Source organism: Lemur catta, chromosome 6 (genome assembly GCF_020740605.2).
Source record: "Lemur catta isolate mLemCat1 chromosome 6, mLemCat1.pri, whole genome shotgun sequence".
Lineage (NCBI taxonomy): Eukaryota > Metazoa > Chordata > Mammalia > Primates > Lemuridae > Lemur > Lemur catta.
In genome coordinates this window covers 68,398,077-68,419,057 of record NC_059133.1, presented here as the reverse complement: position 1 = coordinate 68,419,057, position 20,981 = coordinate 68,398,077, and the positions used below count along the sequence as shown (strand labels likewise).

Genomic DNA, 20,981 nt, shown 5'->3' with positions numbered 1-20,981 from the left:
ACAGCCTTGATCTCCTGGGCTTAAGCGATCCTCTCACCTCACCCTCCCAAGTAGCTGGAATTACAGATGTATGCCATTGCACCCAGCTAAAAAATTTTAGATCTTGACGTGTCTGATTTTTTTTTTTTCTTTTGCTCTTGTGCTTTGAATGTCATATAGAAACCATTGCCTGGCTGGGTGCAGTAGCTCACACCTATAATCCTAGCACTATGGGAGGCCGAGGCGGGAAGATCGCTCGAGGTCAGGAGTTCGAGACCAGCCTGAGCAAGGGCAAAACCCCCTCTCTACTAAAAAAATAGAAAGAAAGTAACCAGATAACTAAAAATATATAGAAAAAAATTAGCCAGGCATGGTAGTGCATGCTTGTAGTCTCAGCTACTCGGGAGGCTGAGGCAGTAGGATTGCTTGAGCCCAAGAGTTTGAGGTTGCTGTGAGCTAGACTGGCGCCACAGCACTCTAGCCTGGGCAACAGAGTGAGACTCTGTCTAAAAAAAAAAAAAAAAAAGAAAAGAAACCATTGCCTAACCTAAGGTTATAAGGAGTCACGGAAAAGAAAAGAAACCATTGCCTAACCTAAGGTTATAAGGAGTCATGGCTAGGTTTTCTTCTAAGAGTTTTACAGTTTAGCTCATACATTTAAGTCTTCCATTTTGATGTAATTTTGTATACAGTGTGAGGTAGGAGTTAACATTACTGTTTTGCATGTGGGCATCCAGTTGTCCAAGTACCAGTTGTTGAAAACACTGCTCTATTCTTTCTCCCATTGAATTGTCTTTGCACCCTTGTCAAAAATCAATTGGCCATAGATGTATGAGTTTATTTCTAAACTTTCAATTCTATTCCATTCATCTTTCTGTCTATTCTTATGCCAGTACCACATTATTTTGATTATTGTTGTTTTGTAGTAATTTTTGAAATAGAGAATTTCACTTGTGCTTTTCTAAGAACTTTTTTCCAGATTGTTTTGCCCATTCTGGATCCTTTGCATTTCCATATAAACTTTTTGATCAGCCTGTCAATTTCTATAAAGAAGCCAGCTGAAATTTTCATAGACTTTGCATTGAATATGTAGACCAATTTGGAAGTATTGCCATCTTAACATTAAGTCTTTTGATCCAAGAACAGTAATGTTCATTTTTTTATTTAGGTCTTCTGTAATTTCCTTCAACAATCTTTACAATTTTCAGAGTACAGATGGTCCTCAGTGGTCCTCAACAGTGGTTTGACTTACAATTTTTCAACTTTATGATGGTATGAAAGCAATAGGCATTTGGTAAAAATTGCACTTTGAGTACCTATATGACTATTCTGTTTTTCATTTTCAGTACAGTATTCAATAAATTACATAAGATATTCAATACTTTATTATAAAATAGGCTTTATTTTAGATGATTTTGCGCAAATATAGGCTAATGTAAGTGTTCTGAGCACTTTTAGGGTAGGCTAGGCTAGGCTATAATGTTTGGTAGGTTAGGTGTATTAAATACATTTTTGACTTATATTTTCAACTTATGATGGGTATATTGGAATGTAATTCCATCATAAATTGAGGAGCATCTGATACATTTTGCTCTTCTTTTGTTAAATTTGTTCCTAAGTATTTTATTTTTTGATAGTGCTATAAAAGCAATTGTTCTATTAATCTCAGTTTCAATTGTTGATTGCTAGTGTACAGAAATACAACTGATGTTCATATATTGATCTTGTATCTTGCAACATTATTGTTCTTCTTAGTTCTAATTGGGTTTTTTAGTAGATTCCTTAATAATTTCTATATACAAGATCATGTCATCTGCAAATAAAGATAATTTTACTTTTTTCTTTCCAATCTACACGCCTTTTATTTGATTTTCTTGCCTAACTTCCCTGGTTAGAACCTTAGTACGATGACGAATAAAAGTAGCAATAGCAAACATCTTTGTCTTGTTCCCGATCTTAGGAGGAAATCTCCTGGTCTTTCCCCATTAAGTGTAATATCTGTGGGTGTTTCGTAGACACTCTTTATCAGGGTGAGAAAGTTTTCTTCTCTTCTTAGATTGTTGACTTTTTTTTTAATCATGAAGGGGTATTGAATCTTGTCAGATGCTTTTTCTGCGTATATTGAGACAATTAGGGGTTTTTGTCCTTTATTCTATTTATATTGTTTATTACATTTATTGATTCTTGGATATTAAATCACTATTACCTTTCTACAGTAAATCTCATTTGGTTATGTTGTCTAATCCTTTTTATATGTTGCTAGATTCAGTTTTCCAGTATGTTGAGGATTTTGTCTATATTCATAAGGGATATTGGTCTGTTGTTTTCTTATAATATGCTTGTCTAGTTTGGAATCAGAGTAATACTGGTCTCATAGAATGAGTTGGGAAGTGTCCCTCTCCCTTTATGTTTTTTGAGTCTTTGTCCAGCTGACTACTGTGTATATGAGTGTGCATGAGAGACAGGGTTCTTTTTACCACAGCTGATGGATCCCCTCCCCCAGAGTTTCTTTGTTCTTTCTTGATTTTTTTCGTGGAGTTCTTTTGTGTCAGGACACAGATATGCATTGCCAGAGTTGCTTCACTTCAAACAGGGAAGACTAAATTATTTACGAGCCCTATTTGTACTGATACTATGTATACTGTTATAAGAATCACACCTGTCATTTAAGTGTTGAAGTGTGAGTCAAGTGAAAAGAATAGAATAAAGACTTTATGGAAATTCCTCAAAAACCTAAAAATAGAATTACCATATGATCCATCAATCTCACTTATGGGTATATATTCAAAGGCATTAAAACCAGTATATGGAAGAGATATCTGCACGCCTATATTCATTACAGCGTTATTCACAATGGCCAAGATATGCAATCAACCTAAGTGTCCATCAAGAGATGAATGGATAAAGAACATGTGGCATGTATACACAATGGAATATTATTCAGCCTTAAAATAGAATGAAAGCCTGTCCTTTGCCACAACATGAATGAACCTAGAGGAGAGTATGTTTAGTGAAATAAGCCAGGCACAGAATGACAAATACCACAGGATCTCACTTATGTGTGGAATCCAAAAATATCATACTCATAGAAGTAGAGAGTGGAATGGTGGTTAGCAGAGACTGGGGGAAGGCTGAGTAAGGGGAGGGGTTAGGCAAAGGGTACAAAGTTTCAGTTAGGAGGAATAAGCTTTAGTGATCTGTTGCACAGCATGGTGCCTACAGTTAATAACAACAATGTATTGCATATTTCAAAATTGCTAAAAGAGTGAATCTTATTTTTATTTATTTATTTATTTATTTATTTATTTATTTATTTATTTATTTGAGACAGAGTCTCCCTCTGTCACCCTGGGTAGAATGCAGTGGTGTCATCATAACTCACTGCAACCTCAAACTCCTGGGCTCACACAATCCTCCTGACTCAGCCTCCCAAGTAGCTGGGATTACAGGCATATGCCACTGCACCTGGCTAATTTTTCTATTTTTTAGTGAAGACGGGGTCTCACTCTTGCTCAGGCTGGTCTCGAACTCCTGAGCTCAAGCAATCCTCCTGCCTCGGCCTCCCAGAGTGCTAGGATTACAGGAGTGAGCCACTGTACCCGGCCTAAAATAGTGGATTTTAAATATCTCATCACAAAGGGAAAGGATAAGTATGTGAGGTGATGGATATGTTAATTACCCTGATTTAATCACCTTACAATGTAGAGATATATTATAACATCACCTTGTACCCCATAAATATATACAATTGTTATTTGTCAGGTAAAAAATAGCAGCTTTCTTGAGATATAATTTATATATAATAAAATTCATCCTTTTACAGTGTTAAAAAGAAGACTATGAACGTTGATAGCTTATAAAACAGCTTTGATTCCTTTTCCTTTAGAAGTCTTAATATAAATGTGCTAATTCTCATGGTCTTTTATTCCTTCACAAAGGAATCTGTCAATCCTCAATATATGTAAATATCTTTATTTAAAAGGTAGAAAGTCAGTGAAGTTAAAAATGGTTAGACTAAACAATTTACAAACACCACATTAAAGTTTTCTGGCGGCCGGGCGCGGTGGCTCACTCCTGTAATCCTAGCCCTCTGGGAGGCTGAGGCGGGTGGATCGCTCGAGGTCAGGAGTTCAAGACCAGCCTGAGCGAGACCCCGTCTCTACTAAAAATAGAAATAAATTATCTGGCCAACTAAAATATATATAGAAAAAATTAGCCAGGCATGGTGGCGCATGCTTGTAATCCCAGCTACTCGGGAGGCTGAGGCAGTAGGATCGCTTAAAGCCCAGGAGTTTGAGGTTGCTGTGAGCTAGGCTGACGCCACGGCACTCACTCTAGCCCGGGCAACAAAGTGAGACTCTGTCTCAAAAAAAAAAAAAAAAAAAAAAAGTTTTCTGGCAAAACAACCAGCCCTACTGTGAAAAAACAAAATTCCCAGTTCCAGATAGAAGATAAAGATTATAGGAAGAGAAATAAGGCAACTATAGAAGATTATAATTAACTCATCATGTTCCTCCTGGATAAATTCTTTATAAATGGAGTATTAAGATAGTAACACTTAAAATCTATAGTCATTTAAAGCTTTAAAGTGCTGTGTACTTATTTGTTCAAAGTATAATGAATCTTAAACAATTAAGCACCTGCTCTTTGAAATCCAAAGACAACTTAAGGTACTGTAAGCCTTAATAGCTGAGTGAAAATATAATGTTGGAGCTTTATACAATTGTATGTAATTTAGTAATTTTTTGTCTGACCAAATTTAGTTGTCTAGGAGAAAAATATATTCATATATGTATATTATATATACATATATGTGTGTATATATATAATTTGGATGTGATTCCCTATTCACTTGATTTCACCAGAAATGTATTGAGTATTGAAAGCAGTACCATAATATGGAGGTTACACACACATGAAAGAGACAGTGTTCCATTTGATGTTTTCTGGAGATGCTATCATGGAGAAACTGTAGACTTATCTTTTTAGGCTTAGAAAATGTTTATGTTCAGTCTGAACTGGCAGAGTGCAGATTGAATACTGTTCGAAAGGCATTGCTTCATTCATCATAACACTTTTGCCTCTAAAACGAGCTTGAGACACATTCAGTGCATTTTTTTCGGATCCAATTTTTACTTTATCCAAAGGCTTTTCCTGTTGAAGGGCTTTTTGGAAACAGCTGTATCTGTAATCATGTCTACTGATTAAATAATGTTTAGACACTTAATTTTCTAGGGAAAAAGAAAAAAAGACTTCTGAAATAATCCATTTTCATGAGATTGAATATAATGCCAATATTAGACTATCTAGGAGATTTTCCATCTCCTTTATGAAAAATTCAAATAAATTGGCTATTCATCAAATACTATATTACATAATTCCCTAGATTTTTCACTGAGAATTATTGTCCAATAGTCTGGGTAAGTAAATTCATCTTCACCTAGGGAGATACAATCTGTTATAAACTAATGAAACTCAGTTAAGAGAATTTGTATTCAAATACAGCCTCGCTCTGAAATAAAAGCGTTGCTTTTACACACGCAGATACAAATTTGTGAAAAACAGATATGTTTGCCATGTAGTAGAAGGATTTTGGTCATGAGAATTGAGCCACAGCTAAGCACTTGTTAACAATAGCTAACATTATAATACCTTCAACATTAAGTTCACTGTCTCACTTAATTATCAAAATGTTCCCACAAGGCAGGTATTATGATGTTCCTTTTATAGATTACTAGACTGAAGCTTGCTCAGTATCGTATAGCTAAGTAAATGCTGGTCTCAAAATTTGACCCCAGAGTTCTCTGATGCCACAGCCTTAGTTCTTTACTTTCAATAACTATTCTTTGGGAATATTTTGGTTTCTGCAACCATAATATGTAATTTGTGGATTATGTTCCTGTCACAGATATGGGCAAGCATTATGTCATAAAATCAAAGCCATATCTTAAAAGCCTCTAAATAATAATTTGAAATAACAAAACTATATTTTTAGTTCTAATATGTGTGATCATACTATACTGGCAGTCCTTGGTTTACACAGTAGTACAGGGCAGTAAAAATGATCATGCAAGATAAAACCATGCAAAAAAACTTAATGGGGGCCGGACGCGGTGGCTCACAGCTGTAATCCTAGCACTCTGGGAGGCCGAGGCAGGAGGCTTGCTTAAGGTCAGGAGTTCAAGACCAGCCTGAGCAAGAGCGAGACCCCGTCTCTACTAAAAAATAGAAAGAAATTAACTGGACAACTGAAAATATATAGAAAAAGTTAGCTGGGCATGGTGGTGCATGCCTGTAGTCCCAGCTACTTGGGAGGCTGAGGCAGTAAGATTGCTTGAGCCCAGGAGTCTGAGGTTGCTGTGAGCTAGGCTGATGCCATGGCACTCTAGCCTGGGCAACAGAGTGAGACTCTGTCTCAAAAAACAACAACAACAACAACAACAACTTAATGGGGAAAATTACAATTGTTTTGTAATCTTTAAAGTTTTTTGTCAAACATTGAAAACTTACTGTTGGTTATAAATATATAGAGAAATGAAAAACAATGAAACTACTTAGTACATTGTAATTTAAAATATTAAAAACATTGAGTTTACATCTGATTTCTTGGTAAAATTTTATCAAGAGTAGTTTAATCTTGCCTTCCTCTCATCATATTATTTATGACATTCAGCAGGAATTTTTTTATGCCTTGGCAAATTGTCATACTCATTTCTAAGTCTGGAACAGCTTCCAACATTTTATCCTCTGCACTTTCGATGTCTAGAAATATCTCTGAGAGTACTTTTAATGTGCTAGCATCACTTCCTCTGGGACATTTTTATCTTTTTTGAAACAACTCCTGTAGTTTTTCCAATTATGTTGATAAATTTGCCTCCACTAGGTTCCTTTGGCTGCATATCTAAAGTCCTTCAAACAGCATCAGTGTCAACATGCCCATGTTCAGCTATTTCTTTCATAACTTCATTTACATTTGGTTCAAATCTCACTCCAACTTGGTCAGTCTTTGCTTCTTTGCTGCACTTTCTTTTTTTGTTTAATCCATTTGTGTAAAACATCACATGGGTTTATCACTAGCAGACAGGAAGACAACACAGCTACATACTTTGCTGTCTGTGAGTCAACTGAATAACAGATACAGAGTGACCAGTCACTGCAGACTTTGAGTAAATGATGTGATCGGCCATTAGTCACGATGTTATGTGGTGACTTTATAGACGGAAGAGCTAGCGGCAAAGATTGTACTTCCTGCATTGCTCACCATTAATATATTTGGTAACTGAAATTTGAACCATGTTTTGAGGGGACTGGTGTTTTAACTATGTATATTAGAACCTTGACAGATAAGGACTGTCAAGTTAAATGAAGGACATCAAGCTCCACAAAGGATCATAAAACTACTACTCTACTGTATTATAAATTTATATTTATATACATATATCCAAAAGTAATATGCTAATTTTAAAATATTAGCCATATTCTAATTATAGTAATTTTACTTGCCTTCTAGGAATTTAGAAGAGTTTGAAAGGATTTAATGTATGCTCCAGGAAGTTTGAAAGTTTGAGTTGATGCCTTCTTTTAGATGTAAAGACATTCAACATCAATCCATTGTCCTTAAAGCAGGGCTCATAATGTTTATTAGAAATATAAGAAGCAAAGAAAAAGCAAGTGCATAAGGATATGAACAGCATAATACCTCTTATATAATGAAAATATAAACAATATTATTTGCTTATTGAAAAACATATTTATATTATAAACATGTTAAAACTCCTAATTCATAATATCAGTTACCCATATGGAGGGAGAGAAAATGCTTTTAAAAATTCTCAGATTACAATTTCTTACATACCTACATTTAATGAAACAGTATTTTATATGGAGACTTGAGTAATTTTCATCACACACTAATAGTCACCACCGATATATTAATAATAATAGAACTGTCACATTATTCAAATTAATTAGTAATTTTTAAAATTCCTATTTTATATCAAAGGAATTGAAGTGATTTGTATTCAAATTAATTACTAATTTTAAAAATTTCTGTTTTGTACCAAAGGAATTGCAATGATTTGTAAATTGTTCTTTTACCCCTAAAACTCTATATTTTCTGACTTTTATATAAAAAACTATCAAATTTAGTGCATGTTTATTTTGGGGATTAAATGCTCATTTTTAAGGATAGGGTTAAGGTACTCAGCATTATGTAGTAAGTTAAAGCCTTGGGTTTAGACCTGATGTGGGGTTGAGCGCTGGGAAGGAAGAGATGATTAATTCATAGGCACGTTGAGACGGTCACTTACCCACATGATCTGAGGAGCAGATGTACTCTAAGGCTCTCAAAATAAAGACAACACCAAGTATATGCTTATCTCTTAAAGTCATGTTGTTTTCTGCAAGGCATTAAAAGATGAAAATAAGATTGTTTGAATAACATTCAAGTTTCATGAGTATATGTGCATAATGCAAGAGAGTCTGGATGCAAAACTACTCACAGTGTAATTCTTTTAGAACTGTGTACTTTTTGATTGACTTACCAGAACTGCTGAAATAAGAAAACACACTCCAATTTAATTTGAAATAATGGGAACGTTGGCTCTGCTGCAGTGATTTGAAATGTACACGTGCCCGGCTGTGAATGGATTACGTTATCACTGGCATCACATCGAAGTCATTCAGAGACTTTCTTTTGCCATTGCAGGTAGAGCGGGAAAAGGCCATTCTCCTGGCCAACCTCCAGGAGTCACAGACGCAGCTGGAACACACCAAGGGGGCGCTGACGGAGCAGCACGAGCGGGTGCACCGGCTCACGGAGCACGTCAATGCCATGCGGGGCTTGCAGAGCAGCAAGGAGCTCAAGGCCGAGCTGGACGGGGAGAAGGGCCGGGACTCGGGGGAGGAGGCCCACGACTACGAGGTGGACATCAACGGCTTAGAGATCCTCGAGTGCAAATACAGGGTAGCGGTTACTGAGGTGATCGATTTGAAAGCTGAAATTAAGGCCTTGAAGGAGAAATATAATAAATCTGTGGAAAACTATACTGAAGAGAAAGCCAAGTATGAGAGTAAGATCCAAATGTATGATGAGCAGGTGACCAGCCTGGAGAAGACCACCAAGGAGAGTGGGGAGAAGATGGCCCACATGGAGAAGGAGTTGCAGAAGATGACCGGCATAGCTAACGAAAACCACAACACCCTTAACACGGCCCAGGATGAGTTAGTGACATTTAGTGAGGAGTTAGCTCAGCTTTACCACCATGTATGTCTGTGTAATAATGAAACTCCCAACAGGGTCATGCTGGACTACTATAGGCAAAGCAGAGTCACCCGCAGTGGCAGCCTGAAAGGGCCTGATGATCCCAGGGGACTTTTGTCCCCACGATTAGCCAGGCGGGGTGTGTCCTCCCCAGTGTCCTCCCCAGTAGAAACAAGGACCTCATCTGAACCAGTTGCAAAAGAAAACACAGAGGCCAGCAAAGAACCAAGTCCAACTAAGACCCCCACAATCTCTCCTGTTATTACTGCCCCACCGTCATCTCCAGTATTGGACACGAGTGACATCCGCAAAGAGCCAATGAACATCTACAACCTTAATGCCATAATCCGGGACCAAATCAAGCATCTGCAGAAAGCTGTGGACCGGTCCTTGCAACTGTCTCGTCAAAGAGCAGCGGCACGGGAGCTGGCCCCCATGATCGACAAAGACAAGGAAGCCTTAATGGAAGAGATCCTCAAGCTGAAGTCCCTGCTGAGCACCAAACGGGAGCAGATCGCCACATTGAGGGCGGTGCTGAAAGCCAACAAACAGGTAATCTTATTTTACTGACGAAAGCGTGCTAGTCAAAGCTTTCTGAACTCATTTATTCCTTAATTTTGTTCAGTACCCAGTATCAAGATGAGAGTTCAGATACTTGGTCAGTGGTGGAATAAAACAAACTGTGCCAGTGCCAGATCAGGGTGTAATAATAATGATTTTTAAATGAGTGAATGAATGAAGTAGGAGGATAGCTCCTAGGTGTGGGGGGCAGAGGTGAGGAAGTTAAAGCAGTAGCAGAGAATGCATTTGCCGATGTGGAAGGCAGCTCAGGCATGGGGCTAAGCTGAAGCCTGGTGGTCAGGGAGTGTGGAAACAGGAGATGGAGGGTGGCAGAACAGGCTGGCAAGGAAGCTTCCAGCAACCAGGGAGACACAGCAAGACAGACAGACACCCTGCAGGCAGCCCGAGCAAAAAGAGGGGAGTCTGGGTGCAGACAGGGTGAAGGAGGTCTGATAGCCAATAACCAGACCCCAGCTTTGGGGCTGGGGGTTCATATTCAAGACTCCGTTGGTTTCTAGGGGTGTAGCAAGATAGAAAAGGGATATCTTGTCCTTCATGCCAGACTTAGAGAAACAAGAGTACCAGACACATGATGAAGTAAGGAACTCAGGGATGAAGGACAAGACAGCTGTGGGGAACTGAGTGATACAAACAAAGCCAGGCAGACTGTTACCAACAAATTAAATACAGGATGTCCCGAAAGTCTCCATACAAAGGAAAAATTTCGTAAAATTTTGTGATGAATATTTTGTAAATAAAAGTACATTTAGCTACAATTTCTCATTTTCCCTATGTATGGTGACTTTGGGAACACCTTGTAGTTTGGAGCCACATTAACAAGCAGATGACAGAGAGTGAGAGAGAGAGAATGAAAATGAAGTCTAACTCTGCCAGTGACCACATATGTGAAATATTTAGGTTCCTTTGGGATGTTAATTCACCTGGGTCAGAGCTTAAGCAATAGGGAGCTTTTTCTAACCATAGATCTTGTCCTTCTGGGATAAGTAGCATGGTATGACGTGAACCTACCTGGCTAATTCCTAGATCTCTTTGATGACTGAACTTGTTTTCCACCCTTGAGTTTCACCTGGGTGGGAATGCTGTGAAATACAGACAAGAAAATACTTTAACTTCTGTGTAGTTTACCTGAAAAAATAGCCATGAAAGACACATAACTGAGAAGGGTGCTGAATAAATGTTGATCTTGATAAAGAGAAGCAATAAGGCATCAAATACCTACTTGCAAATGCAAAGAGTGCCAGTGAATAGCAGGGCATTGGAGCTCTTGCTCTTTGGGAAATGAGGGTTAATTTCCAATTCAGAGCACCTTCTCCTATTGCCTGAAACTGGGGGAAACCACACCATTATTATGTCATCTACAGTACAGCTTTCTAGTGTTCATTAGTTCCCATAAATCCATTGATGTAAGTGGGCATCTGTACCATAAGCAGTAATATTGTTTGCACTATAAACAGGTTTTACATAAACCTAAGAGCAAAATAGGACTGTATTTTATGCCTTCATTTTAGGGAAATAGAAAAGATTAGGGTGAATGAAGAATTTGTGAGAGATCTGACTCCAGTTTGAGGCTAGAATAAAGGAACTTGCTACTGCTGTAATGCAAAGACTCAGTAATTTAGAGTGTTCATAAATAACCAGAGCCATATCAGATAAGGCTTACACAGCCTTTATCGAGGACATGATATCCTCAGGCATGCTTGGTCAAGCCATTCAGATAACTTCTCTAACTTCTTCCTGAAGGTTGAATATTAACAACCTAGAAACGTAGATCTATAAAAATGTCAAGATGCTTAACTGAAACAGAGGTATAGATAAGAATGGTTGATCAACCAAGAGAGACTAATTTGTGAACAAGCATTGATGGATTATATATTTCATGGGAGGTGGTAAATTGGGATGCAAAACTAAGTGACTAGTAATCTAGCAGGAATTCAACACATGCCTAGAATTTACAGGATAGGACAAATCAAGCACTTTAGAGTTGCCTAAACAGTGCCATAGGAATTCAGAGCAGAACAAAGCATTCCTAGCTGAAGTTTTATTTTCACAGTGGTTTGTGATACAGGTTACTATCCCTTATCCAAAATGCTTGGGACCAAAGTGTTTCAGATTTTGGAATTTTTTTATTTTGGAATATTTACATATAAATAATGGATATGGGGATAGGATCCAAGTCTAAACATGAAATTCATTTATTTCATATATACCTATATGCATAGCTGTAAGGTAATTTTATATAATATTTTTAATAATTTTGTGCCTGAAACAAAGTTTTGACTGCAACTTGTCACATGCCATCAGGTGTAGAATTTTCCATTTGTGACATCATGTCGGCACTCAAAAATTTTGAGTTTTGGAGCATTTCAGATTTTGGATTTTTGGATTAGGGATGTTCAACCTGTACCATTTGCATTCGAATCACAGCCCACATGGGCTCAGCAATGAAATGAAATTACATTTATTAATTTCATTGACAAATGAAAATACATTTCTAGCTGTGCATTTGGTATACATTTTAATGATGGTGGGCCTCTTGCTGAGATGCTTTTGTGCCATAAATAGCTTCAAGTATCGACAGATGATATCCACTATATTTAGACACTGTGGAATGTTCATCATTAAGACTAAGGTGAGACTTCTGTGGTATAAGGTGAAAAAGGTAATTTCCCTGCTTTAAAATAGGCATTCTGTATTCTCTGTAAATTTTTTAATACACTTTAGGATTTTTTCGTAGGCATGGTGCCTTGTCACGAAGTAAGTAAATATTTATGAAACACCATTTATGTACTAACCTGTGCTAGATACTGAAGATTCAGAAAAGACTAATATATGATTCCTGCCTTCCAGAAGAGGACTCACAGCCTCCTGGGGATGTCAGAACACAAACAGATAATTAAAATTTGATGTGATACTTACTGTAATTCAAGTTATGGGAACATTGCAGAGGAAGCAACTGTTTCCTAGAGGAGTTGGAAAAAACTTCACAGAAGCAATTATGCTTGGGTTTGTTCTTAAAGGATAAGGAGTTGTTTTCTAGAGGAGGAGGAGATAATTTCAGGCAGAAAGAGCAGTAGGTAGAGGCCAGGCACAGTGGCTCAACCTAGCACTCTGGGAGGCCAAGGCAGGGTGGTGGTGATTGGTGGGGGAGCGGGGGTGGGATCACTTGAGCTCAGGAGTTTCAGGACCCCCATTTCTACCAGAAGTAGAAAAATTTAGCTGGGCTTGGTGGTGCATGCCTATAGTCCCAGCTGCTTGGGAGGCTGAAGCAGGAGGATCACTTGAGCCCAGGAGTTTGAGGTTGCAGTGAGCTATGATGCTGTCACTGCACTCTAGCCCCGGGCAACAGAGTGAGACTGTCTCAAAAAAAAAAAAAAAAAAAAAAAAAAAGAACAGTAGGTAGAGAGGCACAGGAGCGACAAAATAGGATGATATGTTTAGGGAATGCTCATGAAGTTCTCTATGGCCAGAAATAAGATATTTTTTATTTAGAAAGTCAACTTTGGAGTGTGTGGAAAATGTGGTGAATGCGGACATCAGCAAATCTACTAATGAGTTATAGATACATAAAATGACTTAATTCTGGAAAAGCTTCACACATTGTGTGGGCAAACAAAGCTGAGTCTCTTTGTCCATTTCTCACAAATAGTAAATGAGTTTGTATTTCTGTTCCAGATCTAGCTCTTCTGTTATCTTTCTCTACCCTCCTCTTGGATACTGACCTTGAGACTCTATGTGCTTACAAAGTTGTCACATCTGCATTTCACAATTTAAACTTAGTTATCTGTTTTAGATGAATATGTACCTAAACTTTTTAAAAACTAAACAACTGCCATTTTTTCCCAGGTCAATTTCTGCATTCTGGATAACTTTCTGAATCTATAATATTTCTGAAGATTCTACCAAGTATTAACACTGCAGAACATACAGAAGTATTTTATGAGTAACTTCTCATTTTAATCTGAACTTAAATTCAATCAAAACTAGTAAGAAGCCACTTTGGAATCAAAATATTAACAAACTACCCCATCTCAACACTGGTTTAATAAAAAAAAACTTATCTCTATGGAAGTTGGTACTTTGCATATGAAATTTGAAGTTGTCCCTTTCAAGCAAAAAAAGAAATGTTAAAAACCAGGGTTATCTTCCTGGGAAATCCCGTTAGTAATTGATTTCTTTACTAGCAATCGACTTTTTCATTAGTATTGGATATTTTTACACACTCTGAAAAGCTGTAGTTTACAATTTGTAAAAATAATGTGTTTCTAGTTTGGCTTCAATATGCATACCACGTGCTATATCAGACAGGCAGTCTCTAAATATATGCAGATTTTATGCATTGGTTCAGTCAGTGTGTTTTTTACTTCCTACTATGTGCCAGGCTAGCTCTTTATTTGAAACACTATTAATTCCAATAACTTTAGACATACCCAAATCCCAAATTCAAACAAATATTTTAGCTCATTCAACATTTGGGAATCTCTACTTTTATGGAGATTTTAAAGCATTAAATTTGACGATAATTCATTGTTTTGAACAAATTGTATGCGAAGACTTAGAAAATAATTAGTTCTTTGTCACTTCTTTTCCTTAAACATATAATAACATGGATTTGTAGTTTATTATATACTCATGTTATAAATGACAATGGTCTAAATCTTTTGTTCTATGTTTCAAGCCCACAGAGCACAGGTAACACAACAGTATTTGAGTTCTAACATTTTCCAATTTGAAGCTGTGCTTCTTTACTAACTTGTTAATGAAACTCTTCTTGGATAAAGTTTCCTTTTGGCTTCCTCGTTGTCTTAAAGTCCCGCACCTTCAACAACCTGTGTCAAATACTTACTGAACTACTATCATTCCTTTTGCTCCTAATACTGACTCTGGCTCACAGCTGGCTTCTAGGGCAATTTAGCCACATTATGGATTCACAACACATTTTGACATTAAAGAAAAACTTCCCTGTATCCAAAGTACACACATGTTCATATAAAATTTAACCAAATTAATTTCACTGTCCATTTATGAAAGAACATAATAGACCCAGCATGAAGAAATCTGTATGATAGATTTTCCTGATATGAAAATCATAAGCAGTGTGATTTTCTGCTTCAGACAGCTGAGGTGGCGCTAGCTAATCTCAAGAACAAATATGAAAATGAAAAAGCAATGGTGACTGAAACCATGACGAAGCTTAGGAATGAACTGAAGGCTTTGAAAGAAGATGCTGCAACTTTCTCATCCCTGAGAGCAATGTTTGCAACAAGGTAACAGTTTTTTCTGCCTAAAGTTGGGTGTGATACATAGGGAATAGACTTTAAAATTCACACATTCATCCTTGTGCATCTTGAGGGTATTTGGTTTGTCATCTAGAATTGTAAAGCTTGGAGAAAATATATGGGATTCCACTCTGACAAAGCTAAAACAGAACCTTCCAGGCTGTTTTCCAGAGCCCTCACCTGGACACACTGCATCCAGCAATTCTCTTACATAAAAATATTTTTAAATTAATACAATAGATTTTTTCCTAGAGCTTCTGTGCCCAAAAGAATTAGACCCCCCAAAATCTTTAAATAAGGAAAAAAATCCCACTTCCTAAAATAGCCAAATATTATATTATCACCACTGAAATATATTTCTGTAGCTAAAGTACATAAAAATGCTTACCATTAATATTATGTGAGAAGATTTCATAATGAAGATTAATATTCATCTTATCAGCTAATTATTTAGCTTTAATATACTATGAATTAAATTATAACTTCTAAAATATAATTATATGTATCATCAAATTTTTTACATTCCCCAACTAATTATACAAATACTAATTTTTTCCTCTCCCCACCAGTACTATTATGAGATCCACTGTATTTTTTTTAAGTTGATGAGATTGTTAAGCCTATATTGATTCAAGTGTTTCAAAATCCTGAGATTTTCAGTATACTGTTGAAATGCATTTTTTGCTATCATGATGCAGTGCCAAAAAAAAATCCCCACCAATTATTAATATATATCTTCTCTGATGCAAACTTGGTACAGAATTCACAAATAATAACTATGGCTTTATTTGCAAATTTAGTAAATAACTTACATGTAAGTGTTTAAAGTATAAAAAAAAAAGATCCTGGGCTTTATAGGATTCTCGCAGAATCTTTCTGGCTTTCTTTGTATATTAGGAGAGAAGAGGCTCAAGCTCATACTTTGTGATTGAATCTCTTGGAGCTGGCAGTAAAGAAGACCAAGTGCCCCAGAGCCCACAGGGTACAGAAGAGCTGGCTTCTGGGTCTCAAAGCACAGTGGCATTTGGGGAATAGAATGTGTTGATCTCTGCCCACTGTGGGGAGGCAAGGTGAAAAATGGGAATGGGGCACAATGTCCCCCTCTTTGATGAAATAAATCAGGATTACATTTAGAATCAAGAAAACATAAATTTCCTCTTTGAGAAGGAAATAAAAATTTTAAAGGGAACTTTAAAGTCTCAATCTGGTTTATATAGGAATTATTACCCCCAAATTGTACATTTTCACAGACATTTTTTTCAGTTATAGTAACTGCCTTACTCCATAGTGTTTTTAAAATATTGTTATCTGACTAATTAGGATAAATACAGGGTCCTGAAATTCATGTTGTATTTTACTAAGCTCTGATTTTTCTCATGATCTACATATCCCTACTGTACTTCTTAATATTCAAGGTTAAAGAAATAGGGACCCACCAGAGTCTTAAGTTATTTCACTACAGAGCCTGTTTTTTCCCTTAAAATGCCCTAGGTTTGTGTTAATTTCAACATTTGTTCAATACCTTTTGTATAACTCTATGAAGCCATTAACTATCTGCTGGTGCATGAAGAATATTTGTTATTAATATCTTAGTGGGTAAACAAACAGAAAAAACTCAGAATGAGCTTTTCCTCCTCCTCACTTCTTCCTTCCAAATGTATGTGCTCAGGTTTTACCTTTGGTGGGGAAAACAGATCACTTCCTGATACAGTACAAGTATGAAACCTGAGTAAAGATGTTTCTGACAGCCTGCTATCTCTGCATCAACCCCTGTGCAAATCTTGGTTTTCTCTGACAACTCATTGCTTTATCATTTGGTTGCAAAATCATTGGAAATATTGAGTTTTGTAATTCAGGCAAATCTTGATCATATTGAAAACAATGGCAGGTGCAATCTGAACTAAACTAAAACAAATCTATAAATATAGATAAGGAAATGTTTTCTTTATAAACATTATTATTCTTTTGGATGCTATAGGTATAGGCTATAACAAACATCACATTCTTCCAAAGGATGCAATGTTACACAATAAAAGGAGTTCTTGTAACACACCTGAGGTACTGTGGACATTATGTGAGACTTGACTATTCATTATTTTGGCACCACAGAGCAGCCCCCATAATAACTCTGTCCCTGGGGTTGAGAATGTCCCCGTACGTACTTCATTCCATGGATGAATCATCAGTTATTGAACCTACTCTACTGTTTGCAATTTCCACTATTATGGGTTATCTCCATTCTACTGCTAGGAAGACCAGTGTCCTAAGTATCTAAATTCCAGTCAAATTCATTACTTTTCAACTTAAATCCCAAATTCAGTTTCACCAAGATTTCCCCCTGACCACTTTTCTGTTTGGGTTCCAGATGTGATGAATATGTCACACAGTTGGATGAGATGCAGAGACAGTTAGCAGCTGCAGAGGACGAGAAGAAGACTCTAAACACTTTGTTACGAATGGCTATCCAGCAAAAACTCGCCCTGACCCAGAGGCTGGAGGACTTAGAGTTTGACCATGAGCAGTCCCGACGCAGCAAAGGCAAACTTGGAAAGAGCAAGATCGGCAGCCCTAAAGTAAGTGGGGAAGCATCAGTCACCGTGCCCACCATAGACACTTACCTCCTGCATAGTCAGGGGCCACAGACACCCAACATTCGGGTCAGCAGTGGCACTCAGAGGAAAAGGTATGCATGCAGCGATCTTCATAGTATGGTGCAGTGGCCAGATGTTAGTTGACTGCAAAAATTAATGTGCTCTTGTTGTGGAGGATGGAGGAGGGGAAGGAAAAGAAAAAATGGGAGCTGGTATATAAATGAGCTTTGCTAATAATGTTGATCTTTCCAGATTGAAACCTTTTGATAATTATGTTTATTTAGTCCTTTCTATCCCTGCCCCACCCAACCCCACCCAAACCCACCCTAATCATAATGTAATTTTCTTTCAAGTGTCTGTTAATGTTTTTGCTACTTCTTATATGTGTAAATATGCCTCTCCCTTACTTCCTACCTAGAAATTGGTAGGTAAAGGTGGATATTAAGAACGAAGCTGTGTTCTACATGGGTTATAATTTGAAAAGTCATTGAACCTCTGGAAATGGTGCTATTTACCAGCTTCTCTTTAATGGGGCAAAGACACGAAAATGTTCTCTTAGGGGAGCTTTTGTCCATATGACCAAAACTGATGACTGGCTGAAAGGGGATGTCTATGTTTAGATAAAATGCAATGAAATACATATAGTACTTTTCTTAAAAGTAGGTGTTCATGCTTTTTGCTTTTTTGTTTGGCATGTGAATACTGCTCAGAGAAACCACTTATAAGGTTTTTAGTGGCTTGATTTTATGACCTTTTTCCAGAGTCTTGGCTGTTGAGTGACTTACCCTGTATTTTCAGTTAATGATAACATTTTTATTTTAGGAGCTTTCATTAAAGAATCAAATAATACATATATTTTCTATTTGCGGTTCAAACTGACTAACTGTAATAAATCTCTTTTCCAGTATCCAGAACAGTTTCCCAATAGGGTTGTATCCTGATGTGGAAACTAAAAAATTATCAAAAATCTTGATTTACATATTAAAAAAATTAAATGCCAGTATAAATAATGTTGTCACTGGTGAGGCGTTGAAAGGTAATTAAAGTAAAACTTTTTTGTTTCCTATATGTATTTTTCTTGGATCTCCTGCAAGACAATTTTCACCTTCCCTTTGTGATCAGAGCCGTCCCAGGACTTCAGGGGCCTCCTACCTACAGAATTTATTAGGAGTCCCCCCTGATCCCACCTCCACAGAATCATTTCTTCTGAAGGGCCCCCCTTCCATGAATGAATTCATCCAAGGGCACCGGCTCAGCAAGGAAAAAAGGTTAACCGTGGCTCCACCAGGTAAACATTTTTTCCTTGGGTGCATGTGATGCAAATGACTAGTTGAATAGACAACTCTCCCCTTCTTTCCAGCCACTCACGCCCACCCATCCGCAGAGTCTGACTGTGATGATGTGTCCAGTCCTACAATTAAAGTGAAAACTCCTTTACACTTAGAATCCTGTTTCCTCCTTTACACACAGCCAGACATTCCTTAGAAGTCTCCGGGACTCCTCTTTTAAAAGCCAAGGATGGAAAATGAGAGTTGGAAGGAATGGGATAGGTAAAGGGAAGTTAAGCAACAAGCGCAATGCAGGACACACACCTGGATCCTATTTGCAATTTGGTAGCTCGTGGCGATTCTGTCTTGGTCAGATTTTTTTCATTTCTCTCTTATCATTTTTAATGTAATTTCAGTAAAGGGAGCCATATTTAGCACAAGGCTATTGGGCTAATTTCCTTTTGTAGTGACTCAGAATGTCTCCTCAATCATTGTATAGAAAATAAAAGGAAAACCCTCTAAGATTTTCCTCCTCAGGAACATTTAGATCTTAGCATAATGTTCTGGTAGGTTGCAAACCCTCACTGGTTTCTGCTTACCATCACGCTCACAGTTTACCTAAGCTTCACTGTTTTGCATTTTTCTTTTTTTTTTCCTTTCTTCTCTGTTGTTATTTTTCCTACAAAGAGGCCTAAATCAAAAATGTGACACATGGGAAATAAAGAAAATGTGACTTTTGGCAAATAAAGATCATCCTTTTAAGGAATCCCTGCATGTTAAGTATAGGTCAGAGGTGGCAAACAGGAAGCCCATGAAACAAAATCAGCCCAAGGGCAGCAATTATTTGGCTATTACAGAGAATGAAAAATTAAAACAAATTCAAGTTAGGTATCAATAAATACTCAGAGATTTCACATGAACTTCTATATTTCTGGCCTCTTTTGAAAGATTCTGAATATCTGGCAGCCCTAGGGCTGCATTCATGCATGTCAACACCTGTTGGAGCTATGTAGTGGCTGCTGCTGTTAGATAGGGCAACCTTTGCACTTAGCCACAGTCCCCACCACTCCCTAATATAGACCCAGCCTGCTGTACTCATTTCTGTTCTCTTCTGGCCACAACTGTAGCGTTTGAGTTGATCACTTTTGCTATAAATTTTTTTAATTCACTTTGATTTTACCTTAATTCCTTTTTGGAAACCTCAGCCTTTGGATCACTAATACTTTCCTTATCTGATTCAATTAGCCTATTGGTTGGGATGAAAAGATTTGGTATAGAAATTTACAGCACATAGTGATGAGTTGGAATGGCATAATAGCCAAAATGTACACCTAAAAAATGAAAAAGGAACAACTACTTAGTGTGTTTACTTTCATAATTCATTTCCTTTTAGACCCCTTTTTGAAGCGCTCTGTGAATTACCAAAGTGGTCATGATTTATCAGGGTACTTAACTTTGATAAAATGCACAAGTGTTCTTTTTAGTGTTCCAAATGGATTTAGTAGTACCATCTACTGGAACTTAGAAAAGAAATAGGTATGATTAATAAATAACTCATATGGTTTTCTAATTAAAAAGGTGACATATCAATAAGATTAAAAATTAAGAATAAATGTTATAACAATGATAACTATTTTCATTTTTGTATGACTTGTTCTTGTCTACATGATATATATATTTTATATCATTTTCATTACATTGTGGAAGCCATTAACATTATATATTTCAAGCTTTTCCTTGCTACCTAGTCTTATTTTTATTTTTAAAGCGTATTGTATCATAGATTTCATTTCAGATGTTGTTATCGCATTAATCACTACTTCCCCTCTTATTGTCCACTAAGGTATTTCATTATTTATTATGTTATACAGTACTGCTGGGAATATCCTCATGCATTCAGCTTCTCCTCTCCTCATCTATTTGGTTTTTTTTCCTCAAGAGTGAGATCACTGGGTTAGAAGTTGAACATCTTTATGTTTTTTGTTCCATTTTGATGTTATTGTCAAAAAGAGTATATCAATGT

The 20,981-nt window shown here is 37.0% G+C and overlaps 1 protein-coding gene across 2 annotated transcripts in view; it reads left to right on the top strand.

Moving 5' to 3' along the window:
• Positions 1-20,981, top strand: part of BICD1 (BICD cargo adaptor 1) — a 218,603-nt gene that overhangs the window by 165,438 nt on the left and 32,184 nt on the right. The window contains exons 5-8 of one of the 2 annotated variants that reach the window (XM_045554052.1): positions 8,687-9,793; positions 14,936-15,087; positions 17,465-17,782; positions 18,785-18,978. In XM_045554052.1, coding sequence (XP_045410008.1) covers positions 8,687-9,793; positions 14,936-15,087; positions 17,465-17,782; positions 18,785-18,978 — 1,771 coding nt within the window. The remainder of the gene's footprint in view (positions 1-8,686; positions 9,794-14,935; positions 15,088-17,464; positions 17,783-18,784; positions 18,979-20,981) is intronic. The other variant, XM_045554051.1, reaches the window with a different exon arrangement.